This window comes from Oncorhynchus kisutch, linkage group LG28 (assembly GCF_002021735.2).
Source record: "Oncorhynchus kisutch isolate 150728-3 linkage group LG28, Okis_V2, whole genome shotgun sequence".
NCBI classification, from domain to species: Eukaryota; Metazoa; Chordata; class Actinopteri; order Salmoniformes; family Salmonidae; genus Oncorhynchus; species Oncorhynchus kisutch.
This window is the reverse complement of record NC_034201.2, coordinates 26,321,192-26,335,039: the sequence shown is the minus strand read 5'-3', so window position 1 is coordinate 26,335,039 and position 13,848 is coordinate 26,321,192. Positions and strand designations below refer to the sequence as shown.

General features: G+C 40.6%; 1 protein-coding gene across 1 annotated transcript; it reads left to right on the top strand.

Moving 5' to 3' along the window:
- The first annotated feature begins 251 nt into the window (after positions 1–251).
- On the top strand, positions 252–9,263 carry ets2 (v-ets avian erythroblastosis virus E26 oncogene homolog 2). The gene is made up of 10 exons (XM_020464328.2): positions 252–483; positions 1,323–1,392; positions 2,784–2,904; positions 4,143–4,262; positions 5,302–5,502; positions 5,711–5,785; positions 5,888–6,091; positions 6,270–6,539; positions 6,715–6,833; positions 7,527–9,263. The coding sequence occupies exons 2-10, from the start codon at positions 1,330–1,332 to the stop codon at positions 7,740–7,742; spliced, it is 1,389 nt and encodes a 462-aa protein (XP_020319917.1). The 5' UTR covers positions 252–483; positions 1,323–1,329; the 3' UTR covers positions 7,743–9,263.
- Positions 9,264–13,848: the final 4,585 nt, after the last annotated feature.

Below are 13,848 nucleotides of genomic sequence, written 5' to 3'. Positions count from 1 at the left end.
TAATATGAACTACTGAGCTGAGTGTGTTTTCGATCAGCATTCATCCCTGACAATATTTCTGGATAAGTGCGTCAGAGTTGCTTGGCTTCTGCACGTTTTCAGCGTTAATAAATGTTTTATTTTGACAGAACTGTAACACTGTTTACATCCGGTAAAGCGCGTTGAATATGTTCCACTATGATCATTTTCCATTGCTAACGACACGCTCCTCCCACTGAGCTACATAGCGCGCTATGAAAACAGCAACAAAAAAGCTGCACTTCCTCATTGCCTAGATACACTCGTCAAGCACACACGAAGAAACAAGGCTGTGCATTGTTTTGATTTTATACTGGTCAGTGTATCTGGGAGGTACAAAAACTCAAATACAGCATAGGCTTGCGCACATACAACACTGAATAGGATAAATATTCAATATCGAAAAGGAATACAATTTAACGTTACACTGTTGCTGTTTTGAAGAACAGCCGATCAATTCAACAGGTAGGTCCCTGATTTGTGTCTCTTCTCTCGTTCTTTGATCTATTCCCAGACAATGTGCCATTTGACTCTGTACTGCTTTCCTGAATAGTTTGTTTCTGTTCTACATGACATTTGCGATAATTGTTTCTGGTGGAATAATAACCAACGGTAAATCCCATTCCATGCCTTATGGTCTATGCGACACATATGATATTAAATATATCTTTACGAATTATTCTACATGGCTATGTCAATAGAATCACTATTGAACGTGTGGCCGCTAATCTAATATGAAGACCCCCCCCCCCCCCCCACCCCCCCATGAGGGGCCTTGAGTCATTTCGGGACCGATTAAACTTGTGACCAATGAGAGAATTATGCAATATTTCTGTCTCAGACATTCGTGATGTCATAATGATAGTGTGTGTGTAATTGTTGGCCTAATGTAAAACATATATTTTTAACATGTAATTCCCCAAACTAGCCAAATCAATAGCCTATTTATTCAATTGTGTTCAGGTTGCTTTGGAAAGTGTGCCAATGCATTAGGATATTGAATTCAATGTGCAGGCTTTATTTATATAATGTACTAACACAATTTAGGCACTATTAAGCCATTATGTGCTCGGTATAAAATAAGACATTGTAATATTCTCATATTTATACATTGCATATTTTGTTGTTGCTATTTAGGAGAACAGTTGATCTATAGGTTGCATGTGAATTCATTGTCATTGTAGAGAAACGTATTACAACCCTCAGAGACAGATACAGTATCATACAAATTTCCATTCAGTGTGATGTCATTACTGATGTGATTAGTGTTGCTCATAAAGTTTCTCTCTGTAATTTACCTGAAGATTACTGATGTGTGACCTCAGCATGGACAAAGTGGCCCCCTTGTCCACTGGCTATCGCTCCAGCCTCAAGGTGAGACTTCACAAGGCTGTGCATCTAATATAGTAGATAAGTAGGAAAATCACATACATCGTAGTGCTGGAGATGGAGTTGTGTATAGTAGATATAGGACCACTGTATCACAACTGATTCTGCAAGGCTGGATCAAAATCCTGCACACCCAATAGCTCTCCAGGACTGGAATTGGAGCACCCTTCACTCAAGGCTATTGGGGAGTTAAGAAAGCACGGATTCCAAATATCAAATATCAGCAGAGATGTATTTTTAAATCCTGTGTGTTGCAGCACACTTGAGTCTGCTATTCCTCTCCCCATAACTTTAACCATAAAATAATAAATGAAAAGTAAGAGGACAAAGCCAGGCATATTAAATGTGAAGATAATTGGGAAGCTGATGGAGGAGAGGCTCCCAGTCTTTCCACCTTCTCTATGGCCACTAACTCAATTGGTCCCCTTGGTAACTAGCAAGAAAAAAGGCTCTCAAGACATTGAGGGACCTGTTTGTGCCAGCCTATTAAACAGTTTATGGATAAAAAAGGATGATGTTTTGTGGGGAGTTATTTGAATAAAAAATCATTGTGCCTTACTGTATTAGTCAGGTGCACAAATGGCACTTTAGCGTACATCTTTACTATAGATGTCCTAATGATTTGTTAACGTTTCATGTGCGGCTTGGTTGTATAACGTCATAAGAAGTCTCATCAGCAACTGTAAAATGCTGAGATGGGTACAGTGCAGATTCAAGCAGAGCTCATCTTAAAAGGGCTTGTTTTTACCTAATAGAATTGTGAAGAAGAGCCTGGTTTGTCTAACCTGATTTGAAGAGGGGGAACGAGAGAGAGTGAAAAGGGAGAGAGAAGGATAGAGGGAGGAGGGGGTAGAGTTTTTTTCTCTCAAAAAGCAACAGCCTACGCTGTGTTATAAACCCTCAGAGCTGAACTGCTGCCAGCTGCATCAAGGGGAGTTTCTAGTTCTGCTACGGAACAGGAAGACTATGTATGGTCATCCTCTCCCAGCGGTTCAGGGCCAGGCTTAGCTGGGAGAATGAGAAAGGCCTGATGTGTTTGACTAATGATGACAGATTGGCTCTACTGAAAGGGAGTGCCCACATACAGAGTTGTTTCTGTCAATACTTTGCCTGCTCTGTTATCTTTTGTCTTTTATCTCACTTTATGTGACTCCGTCTAAAGAAGTGAATAAGGTATTTCCTAAATGATTCACAGTATCTGTGAGTGATCAGGTGTTGGTCATCCGTTCAGGACGATGCTTGTCTCACCTAATATATCCAATTATGTAGACATACAGTAGAATGGGGCTTTCTCAAATCATCAGGCAAAATACATGTTTTGTGTCTTTTAATTTAAACTAACAGTATGTTGTTTTTTATGTGTTTGTCCTCCACAGCGGCAGGCAGCGTTCGATCTTTTTGAAGATCCCATGTCTCTGTTCTCGGGATACTTCCTCCCCTCAGACGATGAGCAGTCTTTTCAGGAGGTGCCCTCTGGCTTCAACTGTGTCTCACATGGTACGCCACCACCACAACCTACCAATGAGTGCCACATCACTCTAGCCTTCTACTTTACACCAAAACACTTTCATAACACCAATACCAACTAATCACCCCAGGCCAAAGTTAGACCAAACTCTATTAGGAAGATTATTTGCGAGACATGAGGTGACAAAGTTAACAATGTAGTGATTGCTGGCATACAAACTGTTTTAATTCATGATTAACAGAAAAACAGGTGTTTATTTGTGGTTAACAATTATCCATAACCCAAACTTTGTTAATCAAGCTCATCCGGTTGCATGGCAGCTAGCCCACTTAAATTGTCTGAACCCTATTTAGATTTTTTTTGAAGGCCCAATGCAGCTGGGTTTTTTTTCAATCTCAATATTAAATCATTACTGGGTAACAATTAGGTACCTTACTGTAATTGTTTTGAATTAAAATGAAACAAAAATAGCTTCTTTGCAAAGAGCAATTTCCCCAAGCAAGAATTTAGCTGGGAGTGGTCTGAGTGGGGAGGGGAAAACTGAAAACGAGCTTTTATTGGCAGAGTGGTTTGGACCTCTTTCTTATTGGTCTATTAATTAATTTAACACCTGGTGATGTCACAGGCATGCCAAAACTCCATCCTACCTAAACAGACTGACATTTTAGGCGATCTTTTCAAACAGCTCTTGCGCTAAAAGGGCATCGTCATAATTTTCAAAATTGCACAGTATTATTCTAACCTCATAGTGTGTAAATGTATATAAAACACAGGGAAATCATAGTTTTGGCTGCACTGGGCCTTTAAATTGAACTTTATTTCTGAGTTTGTATGAGTAGTGTTTTTAAGGCTGTTGTTAGTGTGCACAAAACAGAGTAGTGTACAACCAATTTGGAGCTGAATCAACTATGAACAGTATTAGGATGTGGCATACTGTACAGTGTTCATTCTTGTTTGCATTGACAGACCTGCCTATTGTGTTGAGATCACACCAACTTGTGGTTTGTGTTGCGCAATGGAGGTTATTATACAGATCACTATGCTGAGAGCTTTGCCATTTCTAAAAGGCAAAGTTCTTATAGCATTGACAGTAAACCCTGCTCATATATGTGTAATCACATACGCAGGCACAAAGGAAATGTGTGTTTTTTACTGATTTGGGTCTTTAAACAATTATCACACTGTTAAAGCAATGTTATTACATAAGAAAGGTCTAGAAAGGTTGATTAATAGAGTAATCAAACATTTGTTTTTGTAAACTCTCCAGACATGGGCCCTTGCTCTGTTCCACTTTTGACCCCGTGCAGTAAGGCAGTGATGAGTCAGGCCTTGAAGGACAGCTTCAGTGGCTTCTCCAAGGTCCAACGCTGCTGTGGCATCTCCAACAGTGAGTCACTTTCTACACCTGCTCAGTCTCATTGTCCTCCCTTTTTCTTCATTTCTATTGAAATGTTTTCTACAAGGATGACAATTTGCTCATTTCCTAGCTAATATTGAACTGGTTTGGAAGTCAGTCATTTTGGGCTCATTTCGAAAGCTTTGCACTTACTCCAGCTTCCACAATAGATTAACTCCTGATTCTTACTCGTTAACACCATGTTTGATTGACATATTCCCACTTGTTGAGTGTTTAAGTATTTTTCTTTTCTTCCCCTCTTTAAAGGACAGGTTCACCTTTTTTAACCAAATCTCTATTTTTGATGTAAATAGCATGTTATAGAAGTATCCAGACACTTTCTTTGCAATTTCACTTGGTTTGGAGAAAGAGAGCTCCCCACCAGCAATAGACTTCCTCATTGCTCATTCTGCAATATGGGAGCAACAGATAAACATGAACAAAGGCTCCAAAAACACCCAAATATCCCCTTTTAGAAATGGCAAAGCTCTCAGCATAGTGATGCAGGTCTTTAGATGTTATACACATGAAATTGTGTAATTCCAAACTTTATACACAACTTTATATTCCATTTTATTGGACTCAGACGATACTTTTCCATGTGCGAGCATGCACATGCTTTCTCATTTCTCGTGTCACCACAATGGGAATCAAAAAATACATAAATGCTCGCACACAGAAAAGTATCGCCCGTTTCGGAAAATGACTTATTTGTTCATGTTTATCTATACTGCAGAACAAGCAATAATGAAGTATATTGCTGGTGGGGTAAGTTTCTCAAAACCAAGTGAAATCGGAAAAAAAAAACTGTGTCTGGACTCTTCTATAACATGCCATTTACATCAAAAATTGAGATTTGGTAAAACATTTTGCCTGTCCCTTAATCATTAAAAAGTAAGCCTAGTTAACTAAAATCAAGTCAAAGACTGGTGGATTTTGGTGACGTTTCCATGGAATTGTGAATGAACTTTTTAGTAATTTAAAATGGCTGTATATTAAGCCATATATTTTTTCTTCCTCGCTTTCACAGACCCCCATAAGTGGACCAAGCAGCACGTGATGCAGTGGCTCCACTGGGCAGCCAGTGAGTTCAGCCTGGCCAACGTCCACTTCTTTAAGTTTGACATGAACGGCCAGGAGCTGTGTGACCTGGGCAAGGAGAGCTTCCTGGACCTGGCCCCAGACTTTGTGGGCGACATCCTGTGGGAGCACCTGGACCAGATGATGAAAGGTAACAGTGGAATTTTTTTGTCAGATGGTATTTGTGAGGAAGGAAGATGGGGGAAAGAATAGGTGGAGTCGTCAGTTTTTTTTGTATTCAGGTGGAAAGGGTTTCTTTATTCTGTAGAATTACTGTACCCCTTAGGTAAATGATACACTCTAAAATCAAATAACAGTATTTCTGACGGTTCCTGACTTTATCCTCCGTTTTCTTCCAGAATGTCGAGAGAGAGAAGAATCCAAAAGCCTCAGCAGTGTTGTGCCCTCAGTAACCAACTGGATGAGCTCTGTCGGTGAGTGTCCATTAGAAAAACATACTGAGCACCAGAGGGTTCAAATCCAAGTAAACATCAGATAGACAAAACAGTTAAGTGGGCATATGTTCTTCTTTACAGGCTTCAGTCTGGAGGAGACCCAGTGTGCCCTGCAGGTGCCTGACAACAGCGGTAGTCTGCTGAGAGAACTGTTTGAGACTGCGGACAAGACTACCCTGCTGACCCGAGATCAGGAGTTCTCCATGTTCTCTAAGCCCCAACTGAGCACGGTCAATGTCAGCTACCTCAGGAGCAACCCAGACGCAGGGCAACTCTGCAAAGCCTGTGAGTAGGCCAACTCACTGTTGTCTAGAAGCTATTAATCAATGTTAATTCATTAGTGTTCATTTTCCAAGGGAACACATGTAAGCGATTCCCAACAGATATTTAAATTCAGTGATATTTCCTTAACTTGATTCAGTTTCAGTTGAACTAACCATCTCTGTGCTTTGTTTATCTACAGTCTCGCCCCAGGACCAGAGTTTGTGTTCATTGGAGAGCATGGACAGCTTTGAGGGGCCAGAGTCCATGCTGCAATCCTGGGGTAGCCAGTCTTCCCTGGCGGACAACCAGAGGGTGCCGTCCCACGACAGCTTTGAGGACGAGTGCAACAGCAGCACCCTGAGCCTGGGGAATCAGGGCCTATCCTTCAAGGACTACGTCCAGGAGAGGAACGAGCCTGTGGAACTGGGAAAGCCTGTCATACCTGCTGCCGTGCTGGCTGGCTTCACTGGTGAGTTTATGAACCCACACAGTCAAACCCAGCTCATCTTGTATGAAATACTATCTATCTCTCTGTCAACCCCAGTTTTAACTCCAGTTCAAAACAGTACACTACAGTTGTGTATACACAAACTATGCCTTTTGATCGCCGTCTGACTCCTATGCCTTTTTTTCCCTCTCAACAGGAAGCGGTCCTATCCAGCTGTGGCAGTTCCTGCTGGAGCTCCTGACTGATAAGAGTTGTCAGGCCATCATCAGCTGGACCGGAGACGGCTGGGAGTTCAAACTCACTGACCCAGATGAGGTGAGTGTCAATTGGCCTCATACAATATGTGTATATCAGGTTGTGGAGGAGATAGCCACAAGGGTTTACAGTAGGGGTGTACCAAGTACTCTGATAAAAAGAGTATTGCAACGGATATGGAGAATTTTCGGAATGCGATTATGACAAGTATTTTTTGTAATTAAAATAGTAATTGTCAGCTGCCAGCACGCATCTCTCTGTCCCTCAAAAAGTGTGAAGCCCTTTATGCTCTAAATAACTATTGGCTAGTTCTTCCATCTGTAAGAAACAAGCAGGGTATCGTTTGAGCCTGCTGCAACGATTGGATTAGAAAAAGCCGTTCTCCCTCTGCACTTATTTCCCCAGACAGACATACGGGGCGCTCCGTCTCTCTCACTCATCTCAGGGCACATTACACCACTTCTACAAACATTGTGTGTGAATCAGAATTGCTAGTGATTGTTGTTCTAGCTATCAATCTAGTTATATTAGTTATACTTTGCTGAGGACATATGTTTGTTTTTGTTTGTGTACTTACTGAGTAGCTTAAATAAATATTAATACAATTACAAATACGAGTATGACGAGATTGGCAACACCTCTAGTTTACAGGACTAAAAAAGTCTTCAACAAAAGAGCCATCAGAAGACATCAAGATGTAGTGTAAGACTCTGTTTTCCATTGGTGTTTATCATTCTCTCCTTCCTCTTCCAGGTGGCTAGACGCTGGGGCCGCAGGAAGAACAAGCCCAAGATGAACTACGAGAAGCTGAGCCGTGGCCTGCGATACTACTACGACAAGAACATCATCCACAAGACCTCGGGCAAGCGATACGTCTACCGCTTCGTCTGTGACTTGCAGAATCTTCTGGGCTACTCGGCTGAAGAGCTCCACATCATGCTAGGGGTCCAGCCTGACACTGAGGATTGAACCAACTGGTGTTTTATCGAAAGGGAAGGGGTTGGAGATGTAGCCAGTGGGGCTTCACTACCCCAACTTAGCAGAAGTTGCTAATGTTACAGGCCATCTGAAAGTCATTTCTGGTCATTGAACAGGTGGCACTGATTGATGTCCACTGATAGTGGCTACACTGGTGGGCAGACAGTGAGCATCTCTAATTTGGAGAGGCAGCTCATGTCTCGGCTCTTGTGCCATCAATGTGCATCGTTGTGCAAGCTTTGGTTGAGAGGGGTGCCAGTATTTAAATCAAGCATTCCCTCTGGGTGAAAGTGTTATTGTGCAAGTTGTAATGGATCAGCTCTGTATCCATCTGCAAAGTGGAGAGCTGTTAATTGCACAGATGACAATGGTGATCAATGTAACATAGCTGATTTTTTCATTCTTGCTTTATACTCAGCAAGTATGGTGTTTACAGAGTCTGAGCATTGGACATTTAGACTTACTGTGAAAGATCTTGAGGTTACCATACAAGAATGCTTTTGAGGTGGCGGATCCAGCGCCTTAAATAGGAGTTTTGATGGAGAATGTATTCATGATTTTACGGAATAGCTAAGATTGCCTTTACTGTTGTGCTTTTACTAATGCATTGTCCTGCTGACAAGCTTGCAGCGCAACTGGAATACCAGTCATTGTGGCTATTGCATTTCTCCTCTATCAAAAAGGAAATCATTTAATTATTGTTCTATAAATATGAATATTTTGTCATGTTTGGCGAGTTATACACAATTCACAGGTGAATATGGCTTTAAAGGTTGAATGTAACGGTGTAGCAGCTATCAGAATTTATTTTTGTAGCAGGTTTATCAGGGATAAATTTGTGAATTGATTGTTTATTTATTTTGATGTGACCAAAGCGACATGTGGATGTATATGGTTTATTCTAAACTATAGTTGCATTTTGTTGTATGTTTTTATATTCTGCACCAAAGTCCCTGTGTATATATTATATTGGTACTACTGTACCTGTTATAAATACGATGAATATTCACTGTGTGTTTTACTGAAGAAGATAAAGCAGCCTTTTTGAAGTTGTTGTACAGATGACAGACACACAAAAATGGCATAATTTTGGCATGGGTACGGTCTAGCCCATGTGTGTTTATGCTGTTCTCTTAATCATTTTAGCCGTCTTCTATTAATTGATATTGTATAACACAATGAAAAGTAAGATCATCTTAAGAATTCTGTTGTTGAAATCTTAATAAAAATAGAACATTTTGAACTGACATGTGAAGCAACAGGGTTATTGTATATTGTTTTATAATAGAATGTTGGTCTTGCTACAACATCTAAGCTCTGAATATATCATTGGCAGCGTGACATGTTGTGCTGTTTGCTGTAACTAAAGATGTGCATGTCATCGGCATGCCAAAGACCTGTGTAACTTATTCATCAGAATGACTTTACTTAAATTACTTTGTCAGCATTTCAGTGGTTTTTAAATGGAAAATGGCTTTGACATTTTAATAAAAGCTTTATTTTTATATGGTATTATGTTTCTTTTATTGACTTTTGGTAGCTTAATATAAGGAGGGGTAGCTAATTAAAGAGCCATGGTTTTTAAAGAACACTTAGTTGAGTACCAAAATGTGTGGGAGTTTCTTAAGCCCTTAGGATAAATATCTGTCACACCAAGAATTAAGAAGTGATTTTTTTTAAATTGCCAAAGTACTGGGTTTTTTCTTTGTTTCTCTGTTTTAAATCTATTGTCAATCCACAGCTAGTCTCAATGCACATTAGACCATTGAACATTTTATCTTATCGGATACTACTTCCATCTCCAGCACCTTTGCCATTTTCAAAAATGCCATGCAATGTACGGTATGAATTTCTCACCAGTGCATAGTCTTATGAAATAAATTGCTTCATAGTGTATGTGTGCAGGATTTTTACATTTTTAAAATGTATTTAACGTTTATTTAACTAGGCAAGTCAGTTAAGAACAAATTATAGTTTACAATGACGGCATACACCGGCCAAACCCAGACAACGCTGAGTCGATTGCGCGCCACGATATGGGACTCCCAATCACGTCCGGTTGTGATACAGCCTGGATTCAAACCAGGGTGTCTGTATTGACGCCTCTAGCACTGAGATGCAGTGCTTTAGACCACTGTGCCACTCAGGAGCCCAACAATGATCAAACACCTACTGTATGTAAGCCCATGGATAAGCTTAGGAAGGTTAGACTTTTCGTTGTGAAGCTCGCAATGTTCAAGGCTGGGGAATGACGCACTTTATTATATTTATGCACTATAATCATGTTGTCTTTTGTATATCATTATCAGTCATTTATAGCTACTGATCAATATGTGTAGTTTTAGGGCTGGCGCAATGACCGTATAACCGTGCAACCAACGGTTATGGATGAAGACCATCATAAATAACCGCCATAACCGTTTTAAAATTATAGAAGAAGAAACATGTGTGGAACTGTTGACTGAAGACGGGACAATATTTGTGAATTTGAGTCCGTTTCTGCCGTAACATGGACTCTTAATAATTCCTGAAACAAGCAAAGGAATCTTCAGTTGCCTAAGCAACGCACCCCACAATGCAGCAGCAGCTCACTATTTATATGGCTTCAATAGCTGCAGGAGTGGAGGAGAGGAGAAAATGTGCACAAAAAAAAAACTAATTTCAACAGTTATTAGTAACGGTGACCATGGTCATTTGGCTGGCCAATTACCGTCATCCAAAATTCCTTAATCATCACAGCCCTATGCGTTGATTGACCCAGGCAAAAACACCCATGTAAAAGGATACATTCCAAAGGGAAGGTGCATAACGATGGAGGAATTCAGGTATGACGTCATTGTTTTAAGTACTACCCACAGAGATCTTAAACTACGGTGTGCGACATGTTCAATGTGCCAGTAAATCATCAATGTTCCAGTAAATCAACACAATCTCCTTTTTTGGTTTTTCAAATTGCTGCGTCTTGGAGATAGAATTTGGATAATGTATAGAGAGCAATGTACAATACGGCGAACTTAGCAAACGATGCCTTTTTGGTAAGTACATGGGGGCCGACATCTTTATGCACTTTCAGCGTTCTATTTACTAAGTAGTTGAGGCTGTCGAGGAGAGAACGGCTCATAATAATGGCTGGAACATAATAATCTCATGATCATTAATCGAAATATGAAATAGTCACGTGAAGCTTTAGCTACATGAGACGTGCTGCCTCTTTCCTTTTGAGAGCATGTGGAGTGAGATCTCTCACATATCTGATATGTCCAGACAGCTCCCCAGTCCCGGCTCTGTACACAACTGTACACAACACACTCTCCACACACAGTCCAGCGAGTCTCCGACAGCTGTGTCAACATGGCCTACACTGGGCCCTGTCGTGGTCCAGGGTATTCACCTACATGACTCAAAGACTCACTGTCAACATCTGTCTCCGCAATAAAGTGTGTGTGTCTATGCCTGCATGCGTGATTACACATATATGAGTAGGGTTTACTGTCAATGCTATAAGAACAATGAGTTCTATCTGTATAATAACCTCTATTGAGCAACACAAACCACAAGTTGGTGTGATCGCAACACAATAGGCAGGTCTGTCAATGCAAACAAGAATGAACACTGTACAGTATGCCACTGCCTAATACTGTTAATAGTTGATCCAGCTCCAAATTGATTGTAGACTACTCTGTTTTGTGCACACTAACAACAGCCTTAAAACACTACTCATACATATTCAAACTCAGAAACAAAGTTCAATTTAAAGGCCCAGTGCAGCCAAAACTGTGATTTTCCTATGTTTTATATATATTTCCACACTGAGGTTGGAATAATACTGTGAAATGATAATGATGCCCTTTTAGTGTAAGAGCTGTTTGAAAAGATCGCCTGATAGTTCAGCCTGTTTTGGTGGGATGGAATTTTGGCATTCCTGGTGACATTAGACAGTCGTAGATAGTCATAGCAAAATTCTTGCTTGAGAAATTGCTTTTTGTTAAGAAGCTATTTTGGTTTATTCTTTACCATTTTAATTGAAAACAATCACAGTAAGGTACTAAATTGTAACCCAGAAATGTTTTGGTATTGAGATATAAACGGCTGCAATGGAGTGTTGCAAAATAAGTGTTGCAAAATACATTTAGAAATCTATGTTATTCAATTATTGCACCCACACTGCTCGCGCGCGCCAACAAGCGTCTGCGACGCCAAGGGCTAAAATATTTCTGATGCAGATCGCGCTGCATTCCTGCCTCCCCCATCTCCTCATTGGTTTATAGAAGCAGGTACACACGTGCCATCTCCTCATTGGTTATACCCACGTGGTTGACTGAAAGACTAACGAGGTCAGTGCGGTAATGCACCTAATCTATGAAAGTTGCCAATCGCAATATAAAGTCAAGAGAAGAAAAAGCCTGGATGGAAGAGAGATGACTAGAAACGATTCGGTTGACCGTTTTATGTGTGGATTAATTGGCGGAGTAGAGGACCTTGTGCATTTCAGGTAAAATAACAACTCAATGTTTATATCCCAGGACAAATTAGCTAGCAACAGCAAGCTAGCTAAATAGGACAAATTAGCTAGCAAGTGCAAGCTAACTAGCTAAATTGCCATCTATGTTTAATGCTTTTCGACCTGTCCCCAAATGAATGTAATTGGTTCAGAGTTTGTTTTGATATATTAACCTGCATGTTGTGATCGCGTTTGGTGTGGGGGCACAAATTTAATTTATGCACGATGGCAAAAGATGCTTCACGTGCGCAGCCATTTGGGTTCCGTGTTTAAGAACAGTAACTAAAGGAAAGTAACTAAACATACATTTGCTTGACTGATCATACCTCTTAGGATTTTTATGTTGAGTTAACAAAATACATGCCATAAGAATTACAATACTATATTTCTGATCATTTTCACAAACTCTCCCACATCTTATAGTCTTACAAATAATATTGGTCAAAGATAGTGAGATAATACTGCTAAGGAAATGAAAAGTGAACATAGTGTTTACTGGAAGCAGTAACCTCCATATGACAGACTCAACTCAAGTGCTGCTACAGTAGCAGCACCCACACACAACCTTAACCTAACATGCTGCAGCTATTGTGTTGATCCTGCAGTCTAAGACGAACACATGACTTTCTCTCTGCATTGTGTGCCTGACATAACATATAATACACACTCATCTTTTGTGGAACATGGTGTTCTACAGTGAAGGGCAACACTGAAGTGTACAGAACATGGTTTCTAAGGAATGAGTGGAGGAAGCAGAGTATGTGAGTGCAGTTGAGTGTTTAGAAAATCCTGCTCATCGCTCACAGCGGGCACTCCATGTCCTTTCCAACCGCTCTGGTAAAAAGGCCTGATTACCGACAACTATGAGACAGTCTATAGGGAGGAGGTCAGAGACCTGACAGTCTGGTGCCAGGAAAACAACCCCTTCCTCAAGACAAAGGTGATCGTGGCCTACAGGAAAACAAGGTCCAAGAACGCCCCCATTCACAATGACAGGGCTGTAGTGGAGCAGGTCGAGAGCTTCAAGTTCCTTGGTGTCCACATCACCAACAAACTATCATGGTCCAAACTAGAGGTCGACCGATTAATCGGAATGGCCGATTATTTAGGGCCGATTTCAAGTTTTCATAACTAAATTCATATCTGAATTTTTGGGCGCCGATTTGGCAATATTTTTTTTTTTTAATGTTATACCATTTAACTCGGCAAGTCAGTTAAGAACACATTCTTATTTTCAATGACAGCCTAGGAACGGTGGGTTAACTGCCTTGTTCAGAGGCAGAACGACATATTTTCACCATGTCAGCTCAGTGAACTAGTCCAATGCAATAACGACCTGCCTCTCTCTCGTTGCACTCCACAAGGAGACTGCCTGTTACGCGAATGCAGTAAGCCAAGGTAAGTTGCTAGCTAGCATTACACTTATCTTATAAAAAAACAATCATAATCATAATCACTAGTTAACTACACATGGTTGATGATATTATCTAGCGTGTCCTGCGTTGCATATAATCTGACTGAGCATACAAGTATCTAAGTATCTGACTGAGCGGTGGTAGGCAGAAGCAGGCATGTAAACATTCATTCAAACAGCAC